This window comes from Nyctereutes procyonoides, unplaced genomic scaffold (assembly GCF_905146905.1).
Source record: "Nyctereutes procyonoides isolate TBG_1078 unplaced genomic scaffold, NYPRO_anot_genome, whole genome shotgun sequence".
NCBI lineage: Eukaryota > Metazoa > Chordata > Mammalia > Carnivora > Canidae > Nyctereutes > Nyctereutes procyonoides.
The window spans coordinates 50858731-50868722 of NW_026575052.1; the positions used below are offsets into that span (position 1 = coordinate 50858731).

At 49.3% G+C, this 9992-nt stretch overlaps 1 protein-coding gene across 3 annotated transcripts; it reads left to right on the plus strand.

The window, feature by feature from the left end:
- The first annotated feature begins 1252 nt into the window (after positions 1–1252).
- On the plus strand, positions 1253–9554 carry ECSCR (endothelial cell surface expressed chemotaxis and apoptosis regulator). Of its 3 annotated transcripts, XM_055331099.1 has the most exons (9): positions 1253–1371; positions 4542–4586; positions 4892–4942; positions 5081–5140; positions 7164–7277; positions 7681–7779; positions 8007–8043; positions 8920–9016; positions 9182–9554. In XM_055331099.1, the coding sequence occupies exons 1-9, from the start codon at positions 1311–1313 to the stop codon at positions 9188–9190; spliced, it is 573 nt and encodes a 190-aa protein (XP_055187074.1). In that variant the 5' UTR covers positions 1253–1310; the 3' UTR covers positions 9191–9554. The 3 variants fall into 3 exon arrangements, with proteins under 3 accessions (XP_055187074.1, XP_055187076.1, XP_055187075.1); XM_055331101.1 differs by lacking the exon at positions 7164–7277; XM_055331100.1 differs by lacking the exons at positions 4542–4586; positions 4892–4942.
- Positions 9555–9992: the final 438 nt, after the last annotated feature.

A 9992-nucleotide genomic window follows, 5' to 3' on the forward strand; every position in this document is an offset into this window, starting at 1 on the left:
TGGAGAAACAGCCAATCTCAAAGTTGGCATGGGATGAACATGGAACATCTTGTTACTCCAGAAAGTAAGAAAATCCTCAAAGAATGATGGAGCCATGTCAACAGGACACAAAAGCCAGCTCAAAGGGACTCCCAGTGACCAAAATGGGGACAATTTGTGCATCAAAATAATAAATTATTGTAATGTGTAATATTTACAGAATTCAAAGTACTTATTTGCAAATAAGTACTTAATTATAAAGGTGAAAAGAGGAACTTTAAAGTGGGGAAAACTAGCCATAGTGGCTGAACGGTGGCCCCCACAAAGTATGTCCATATCTTAGTCCCCAGAACCTGTGAATATTAACCTTATGTGGAAAACCAGTCTTCTCAGATGTAACTAAGCTAAGGATTTAGGGACAAGGAGGTCATCCTGGATTATCCAGATGGTCACTAGATTCAGTGACAAGTGTCCTTGTAAGAGACACACAGAGGAGAAGGTGATGTGCAGATAGAGGCAAAGATTGAAGTGATGTGGCCACAAGCCAAGGAATGTCCAACAGACACTGGAAGCTGGAAAGGACAAGGAACAGATTGTCCTCTAGAGCCTTGGGAGGGAATATGGCCCTGCTAACATTAAGAATTGTTAAGAATAACAATAGGGGTGCCTGGTGGGCTCAGTCATTGGAGCTTGCGACTCTTGATCTCAAGCTTGTAAATTCGAGCCCGGACCCATGTGTTTGTAGAGATTACTTAAAAACAAGCAAACAAAAACAAGGCCTCCCTGAAAAATGCTGGAAGTCCCATCTGCATTGGGACCCTGGGAGTGGAGAGGAATGTGAAGCATTCAGAGTCTACAGAGCATGGATGGCTGGTGGGCTGAGCTTTAGAGTTCGTCTTGGGAGACGAGGACCTGGTCTGAAACAGTATGGGGAGAGATTGGAGTTCGACTCCAGGTAAATTTCCAAAAGCCTCCAAACAGTGTGTGGAGGAAGCTGATGGACCCCTCAGAGGGGCAGAGAGGGGGGCATGGACCCCGTTGCCATCACTGGTCTTTGTGGAAAGGCTCTGGAGGACCCCACTGTGGCGCTAGCCCAGGCAGGGCAGAGCCCCAGGCACAGTCACACTGCTCCAGCTTTACATCCTCATCTGGGCTGCTGGCTGAGCAGGGCCCCTAGAGCCAGGCCCAATCTGTTTCCTTCTATTCTTTGACAGGAAGCTCCTGGAGAGTGAGCCCCCACCCCACACCCCGCCCCAGCACTCCCTCTCTCTTCTCCACTATGGACAGAGCCACCGTGGAGCAGCTGCCTGCCCGCCACAGACCCAGCTGACATGGGCACCGTCAGAGCGGCGCGGCTGTGCGGGGCGATCCTTGGCTTCCTCCTGCTCCAAGGTAAGAGGCACTTGCCACCCTGCTTCAGCACTTCCTCTCCCGCCACTGGCGGTCCTGGGCGCCTGTCCTTCCTTCACAGAGTAGGAGGCACATGCTCTTCATCCAGGCCTGTGCCCAAGGGAAATTCCAGAGCCTTCTGATGAAGAGAACCATTTGAAATGGTGTGGGGGGAAGGGTGGCCATTACTGAGAGAAGGTGAAGTTGAGATGTGGCTAAACCCTTTTGTGGGAACATTTCCAGGGTGAACTGGGGCCTCCACAGTCTGACCTCCTGAAATGTGGGAAGCCACCATCTTGGTGTGAGACTGAGGCCAGAGAGCTCCTTCCAGGGTGTTCTGGCACAAAATTGTCTGCTCCTTGGGCTTTACAGATGATCCTGACTCTTCTTTCATATGAGGAGTAACAACCTGGGAATTCCAAATGTTGACTTGAAGCTCAAATCACAGCAAGAGAGACTCAGGTTAGGCACAAAGAACTATCTACCAGAGAGGATGTATACAGCATCCTCACCTGAGGGGCTGGATGAGAAGGCATCCAGAGGAGATGCCTGGAAACAGCCCCTCTGAGACCGGATTCCGGGAGCCAAGGAAGGGTGAAGCAGCTCAGGAGTCCTCTAATTAGGGAGCAGTTGCTGGGAACCATGAGAAATCCAGGAGATTCTGACTCACAGGGCAGCAACTTCCGTTTGCTCATCCCTTCCCTACTCCCATGTCACTCTCCAGCAGTCCTCTGCTGGAGACTTAGGAGCCTGCTCATACCAAGTACTTGGATGGGGACAGAGGAAGGCCCTCCCTTGGTGGGGGTAGAAAGCCTGAGTTCTAATACTCTGTCCCTTGGAGAGGTCAGACCTTTCTCTAGAAGCCCATGGGCTGGGAGTAAAACTCTGATTGCCCACCCCATTCCCATCCCTACCCCACCCCCGGAGGACAGAGTCACAGGTTTGATCCGGGGCTGGGGGACTAGGCTGTGGTAGAAACCTCAGAAGCGGCAGAGAAGGACATTAAAGGGGAGCCTCATGAGGGGGCACTGAACCAAGCAAGTGGCAGGGCTCACGGTGCCCTGTATAAACTCTACATAAGCCACAGTTACCCTTTGAATTTCCTCATCTCTCATCCTGAGATCTCAGCACGCTTACTGTCTCCCTTGAGGAACCCTTTTTGAGGTGATTCAGGCCCACAAGGTGACTTGACTTGGATACACAGAGACTTGGAGGATGTCTAGCATTTATTGAGCATGGACTGTCAGGCACTGAGTTAAGTGCTTTATACGAATTTTCTTATCCTCGCAACCACTTATGAGGTATGTAAGTCATTTGTGTTTTAAAGAAGAGGAAAAACTAAGGCCCAAGTCAGAACGTAAGTGGTAGAGTCAGGACTTGAACTCATACCTGTCAGACTCCAAAAGCTGTGATTTTTAAACTACTAAATTCTGCTGCTGAGGAAAATAAGGGACAGAGGTGGTAGAGAGGAAGAAGGGAGAGGCTGGAAGGTAATGAAGCAGGTAGGGATTAGGGAGAGGAGACAGGAAAATCAGAAATCTCATGTGGCCAGGGTTCTTGGAGTGTCTACAGGCCCAGGGGTCAGAAGAACCCTGGCTTGCAGAAACAGATATTCCCAAAGTCCCTCATCTACTCACAGAAGAATCTACTGCTAACAGAAATTTCTGGTAGGGGTATAGGGCCAGAAGACAGAGAACAGGGTACTGGAGCTTAGAGCCTGTGGCTTTGGAACTCTTTCTAAAACACTGGTTTTGTTTCCACACCTGCCAGAAGGCAGTGCATTGTGTTCATCCATGAAGAGCTAATGTGACAACCTGATAGAGCTCAGACGGTACCTAAGACATGCTTCATCAATTACTGAGAGGTGTTGTCAGGATGTGCCTTGAAATGTTCTTTCAGGGTCATTTTCAGCTGGGCAGATTGCTCTCTAGCCTTGGGTCCCTACTAGTTTTAATCCCCCTCTGATGCCCCACCCAGTGAGAGGGTGGGGCTACCAGAGACAGGGTGACTTGGAAAAACACAGGGTTTTTCCAGGGTTTAGGCGAGCTTGGGTTTGGAAACCGTTAATTATACCCCATCCAAGTGATAGCCCCATGGAGGAAGGCAGTAGTTAAGGAAAATAAACAGGCCGCCAGGCTAACACAGGCTGGGAGGGCCCTGGCCCCAACCACCTCTGCTCACCCTTGCCCAGGCTTGGGACCTCCGTGTTGATGGGAGCCTGGGAGCCCAAGCGCCAGGCCAGAGGCTACAGTCTCAGCAGTGGCAGAGGGACGGGAACCCAGCTGGGCGGCTCCACTTCCCCACGTTGTTTTCCTTTCACATTGTTCACAGGTTTCAAGAATGATTTCATTGTGGAAAATGAGCAAACACAACCTGACCTTTCAGGTCCCACACACACAGGGGCCACACATACAGGCACACAAGCACACATACACATCTGCACAGAGACCCACATGCACATACGTGGATGTACAAAAAAGCCAATGAGGGCTTCTGATAGGGGCCTCCCCGTAACTGGCTCCTCCCTGGGTTTGGCCAACCACGGCCATTTCGGAAGCAGCCTCTGCCTATGAAAATAAGATTGGCTGCTTGTTCTAGAGCTTCCCTGAGGAGCTCCTACACTCCTCAGAACTTACTTGCTGTGTGCACCCGTACTTCCAGCTGGAGGGGGGGCAGAGAGACAGCCCAGATACCTACCCCAATCCATAACCTCATTTTATTCACCACATCTTTCCATCCTCTTCCCTTGGGGCAGAACCAAGATGACAATATTCACAGGGAAAAATGAAGGGCTCAGTGGTAGGATAGCAAGAACCTGGAGTCCAAGGTCCTTATCTAGACGTCGCAGGTTACTGGCCCTCTGTCCTTGGACAAATCACTAGTTTGAAATAACCTTCCCCTGACCTCAAGGCAGGTTGATATAAAATACACATGGGACTAAAGAGTCAGGAGAGGACTCTGGCACACTGAACCACGAGGTGGTGGTGATGGTACTATTGAGTGCTAGTTTCAGAGGAAGCTAGCACTGTGAGCCAGAGCCACATTCTTCAGCCCTCTGCCAAGTGTGTCTGCCTTCCAACATGGAAGGTTTGGAGAGCCTAGGATCTTCTGTGGACTCTGCACTGGACAAGAGACTCACCAAGCTAGTCAAAGTGTTCTGCTTTCTCTGGCAGGCCACCACTCCCAGCCCATGACGATGCAGACATCTCGGTTTCAGGGTAAGAGCAAACACATAGCGCCTACTCTGGTATGGTGACCTGGCAGCTTAGGAAGGGCGAGACCAGATCTCAGGTGATTAGGGCTGGGGCCTGAGCTCTCAGGACATGGAAGGCTGAGCTCTTCTCAGGACTATTTCAGCTTGACCCTGTCTCACATGCCTTCAAAGAGGAGTAAGATGAATGGCTGAGGGTGGGGGTGGCAGGGGAAAGACTAGAAAACTCTAGTTACAAGGGAAGAAGAGAAGGAGACAGAGTAATAGAAAGCAGTGACCCTCAGATAGAAAGCCTCAGATGATTTGTTTCAGGAGCCTTTGGCAAACCAAGTCTGATCACAGAACCACTTTCTTCCAATACAGGTGAGTGAGTATGGCCAGTCCCTGCCCCCACCTAGCCCTTCAGATCTGCTTGGAACCCAAGGGTTCTCAGTTGGATGAGGGAGTGTGGTGTCACCAAAGCTTCCCCCCCTCTACCTCTTCCTGCCTCTGTCCTTACAGGAAATAACTCTTCCTCAGAGCCCAGAAGCTCAAGCTCTCCGGCCAGTGCTGGGACCCCAGGTACTCTGCTGCTCAGATCCAGATGCCCTCTGAGGAGGGCCCAGTGGGAAGCAGGCACAGTTTCTGCCCTACAGAAGAATATAGACTAGTAGGGAAACACACAAGTAAATGGGACCTCACATTGCCAACTACAAAGCAGGGTGGGAAGGGATGTGATAAGCATGAAGAGAAGGTGCCGGAGGAGCAGAGACTGACGCAGGCCACTTCAGACTTGGGAGTCAGGGAAGACATGTTAGAGTGAGTGACCTTGGAAGTGGAGGCCCAAGAGTTAACCAGATGAAGACTGTGGGTTGGAGGGTGGTAGCGCGTATATTCTAGGCAGATGTAACTGTATCGGTAAGGTCCCAAAGGGAAAAGAAAAGATGGCTCCTTCTGGAATTGAAAGCAGTACAGAAAAGGAAGATTTTGGACTAAAGAGAGCCCCCGTGTAAATACTGGCTGAAGCCCTGAGCAGGCCCACCCTTGCTTCCTAATCCACAGCAGCTCCAGAGAGGGCCTCACAGGTCCTCGCGGTAACCATTAAACCCGGGACACTGAGCACAAGCACCACGGATGGTCACCCCCAGTCCCTGGTGGGCATGACTCAGCCCCAGCCACAGAAGGACACAGAACAACCTAGTGAATATGTGGGGCTGAGGATCAAGAGCACTAGGTCATTTGTGGTTGGGGTCCTTCTCCACCTCATCAGGAGGCCCAGATTCTGTCCTACAGTGAGGCGTCTCAGGGCCAGGATCCACATCAGTGGCAGCCTGGTTTGGGAATGAGAGAAGGTTGGTAGGAAGTAGAGACACAGCCTTGGGCCTGGTCACAGTGAAGGTAAAAGCAGCCTAGACTCGGGACTGATAAAATCACGGAGGGGGAAGGGAGAGGGAGAACCCAAAATGATGGAAAGGGAGGCAGAAGGGGTTTGGCCAGGACTATATGCTTTTCGGGGCAGGCTGACCTTCATGTGCCAGTGTGGGGAGAGAGCTGGGAGGGAGTGGCCACTTCCATCCTAGCCCTGCTGTTTCATGGCATAGGTCAAGCTATCCCAAGGAGCAGTGGTATGTCCTGCCTGTACTCTCAGTGAAGAGCACCCTGACCCTTCCTCTTATCCTACCCCTTGGCTCTGAGATTTTTTTTAGACTCGAAGACTTATTTGGCAGTGCAGGTACAGATAAGGAAATGGATAGCAATCAAACTTGCAGTACAATGAGTGGAAGAGGGGGTGCCTGGCTGACTCAGTCGGTGGAGCTGTGACTTTTGATCTCAGGGTTACAAGTTCAAGCCCTGTGTTGGGTGTTGAGATTACTTAAAAACAAAATCTTAAAAAAAAAAAAAAAGAGTTGAAGAAGGGAAGAGATGGGTAATCATACTACTTTTTAAGAGGGCTAGAAACTGGTGCCCCTTAACTGGCAGCCTGGCTTATTAAATCAGTGCCTAGGGATAAACATCCAGGGGCTTTTTTCCTCCCACTTCTACCCTTGGCAAAACACAGATGGCTCTACCTTGCCCAGTCTGGCTCCCTATCTCTAGAGCATAAAAGAGCCCCAAGGGGATGGTGAGAAGAGAATAATAGGAGAAGCATTTTGAACTTTTTGGAGTACCCTGAAGCTAATAACATGAGCAACCAGCAATGCAATTCACCTCATCCCACATCACCCAGTTCCAACCTCCGTCCTAATGAGATCTGGTCTGAGTGGCAAGGAGGAAGTCCTTTTTGTAGGGCATTAGCTCCTTCTGCAGTTCTTTTTTTTTTTTTTTTTTTTTTTTTTAAGATTTTGTTTTCTCATGAGAGACACAGAGAGAGAGGCAGAGACATAGGCAGAGGGAGAAGCAGACTCCCTGTGGGGAGCCCAATGTGGGACTCGATCCCAGGACCCTGGGATCACGACCTGAGTCAAAGGCTCATGCTTAACCACTGAGCCACCCAGGTGCCCTCCTTCTGTAGTTCTTTACCCGGGGAAGTGGGAGGGAGCTAGCCATGTCTCTGGTGGGCTATGCCAGTCCCTTCATTGACATACCCATCCCCACTCCACTTCAGACACTTCTCAAAATATTACTCCCATATCAACCACCATGAGCCTGAGGATAAGAGAAGACTCAACCATTTTGCCCAGCCCCACGTCAGAGACGGTGCTCACTGTGGCTGCATTTGGTAAGAGAGAGGAGAAGATGGGGAGAGTGGCAGGAGACCCCACCCCTGAACTAACTTAGACTCTGGCTCCGGAAACACGAGTTTAAATCTCACCTATTTATTTGTTGTAGGAGGGCTTGGTTGATGAAGAAGGCCCTGGTAGGAAGGAGCTTCCACTGGCCCTCCAGTCAACTCTTTGGGCTCTGCCGGGTTCCATGCTCTTATAGGAGGGTGGGACAGGGCTGTGGAGCTTGCTCTCACCAGGGGTAGCAGGCTGAGAATTCATTCATCCAGGAGAGAAGGGGAATTCACTCTGCTCTCAGAGTCTATCTACACGGCACTTGGCTGGGAAGGGAATTTGGACTCTTCTGGCCCCTCTCTGACCCCTCCTTTGCCTCTCCCTTACCCCATTCTCCCCGTCCAGGTGTTATCAGCTTCATTGTCATCCTAGTGGTTGTGGTGATCATCCTAGTCAGTGTGGTCAGTCTAAGGTTTAAGTGTCGGAAGAACAAGGAGTCTGAAGGTACATGCCCTTCCACTTGGGGTCCCACATTGTCCCTCTTTGCTAAGAGACCAAGAGCTAGATTTTGGGACTGACACCCAGCCTGGAGTGCAGGAAAAGAATGGCTCATAAGCACCACTGATGAAATGGGAGGGTAGTCCACTTGGGTGGGCTTTGAGGAACAGGTTGGTCTTCTGAGTTATAGCATGTGACCTTCCCCCCAGTCTGTGTCTTTGGATGTTTTACAGATCCCCAGAAACCTGGGAGTTCGGGGTTATCTGAAAGGTAAGACTGTCAGAGGCATAAGGGAGAAATCATCTCTCTGACCTCTCAGCCCCTACTCCAAGAAAGAACTGCTACTTCCTGCCTTCTGCGCACACACAAGCTTGCATAAGCATGCATGGAATCTTGACAGCCACCAGCAAGGCCAGGGTTAGGGATGGGTGGGACAGGGGTGACCCTAACAGGAAACAATCAAGTGACAGGAGATGAATGGAACTCTTCAGCCTGAGGGCTAAGCCTCTATAACCCCCTCTTGAAAAGTGTAGGAATTCAGATGCTAATAAGCCCCTCTTTTTTAAAAAAGATTTTATTGATTTATTTTAGAGAAAGAGAAAGGGGCTGAGGGAGGGAGAGAGAAAGAGGAAAACCTAAGCAGTCTCCCCTCTGAGTGCAGAGCCTGAGGCAGGGCTTGATACCACAATCCTGAGATCGTGACCTGAGCTGAAACCAAGAGTCAGACACTTAATCAACTGAACTACCCAGGATCCCCTCTATTATACCCCATTAAATAAGAAAACACTTAGCTAAGGAGCATCTTATATATGCCAGTTACTATGGCAAGTATTTTATAATATTATCTCAAATCCTTACAGCAATCCTTCCAGGCAGATATACTGCATTCTGTACATTTGAAAAAATTGAGATTTGGAAGAGGTTGTAACTTGGGCAAGATCACATAAGTAGCAAATAGTAAAACTAAGATTTAAATAGAAGTTTTTTGGGCTTCAAAGCACACTCCCATTTCATTAGGGTCTATCGCCAAATTACAGGTTTAATAGAAACAAAGTTCGAGGTTCCAACACTTTGCCCCACAGTTATTTAACCACTATATTGACTCCTGTTCTTCATTGTTCAACCATGTTCCTATCCTTCCCCTAGCTGCTCCACAGCCAACGGAGAGAAAGACAGCATCACCCTGATCTCTATGAAGAATATCAACATGAATAACAGCAAAGGATGCCCCACCACAGAGAAGGTCATTTTTTCCTAGTTCCTTTCTACTTTCTCCTCCTCTTATCTTCAGATTCTAATCCCTTAACCAGAAAGGTGATACTGTCAAAGACCCAGGCTCTGCTCTCATCTTCTCTAGCCTACTACTGCTAAGAAGTTCACCCTTTTTCATGATGTATTTATTTTGCAGGTTCTTTAGAAGCAATGTTGGGTCCCCATGGATCCAAGGATGATGCAGCTGCCCTGTGACTATAAAGAGGAAGGCGATGGGATCAGTAGACGCACGAGCCACATATAAATTATTTTATTATTTCACATTTACTCCAAGATCTAAAGGACACTAGCATTACCCCAGATCTAGGAGCAAGCTACAGACTCTGAGACTCTGAGAGACTCTGAGAGACTCCTTCCCATATGGGCAGCCACTCGAGAAACACAGCCTGTTCCTCTCACCTGCTCACAGTCACAGGAAGGAAGAGTCTGTAGAGCAAGAGCAAGGAAATGATAAAATGGAGTGGCCCTTGCTACTTTGCATTAAAATTATTTTCTGGCCGACAGTCTAATTTCTTTTAAGGTCTGTGCTCTTGTACATATTTGTTAACAGTGTTCTAGGAGCTGTGGGGCCTCCTTTCCTGGGCAAGGCATGGATCAAAGTTTCTGCCTCTGAGGGAGCTCTCTGAGAAACCTGTGAGGTAGACTAAACATTTTGTCAGGTCTGCCTCAGTTCACCTGGATTTTTAAGGAGGAATGTGGTCCTGAGTGACTAATCACTTCAAGAGAAGAGAGAGAAAGGGAGCTGTAAACACTAACCAATCTTCACCAGTAAAGAAGTTTTGAACCTGAAGAGTGAGAACATGAGAGGCATGATGCATTCTGACTAGGGAAGTCCAGCGGTGAGGGCTGAGTAATATGAAGGCAAATGTCTTCTCTCTGCCCCAGGGTTGACATGCCTCACTTTGGTCCTAGCTGTGAGAATAACACTGGGAAGGTTTGGAACAAGG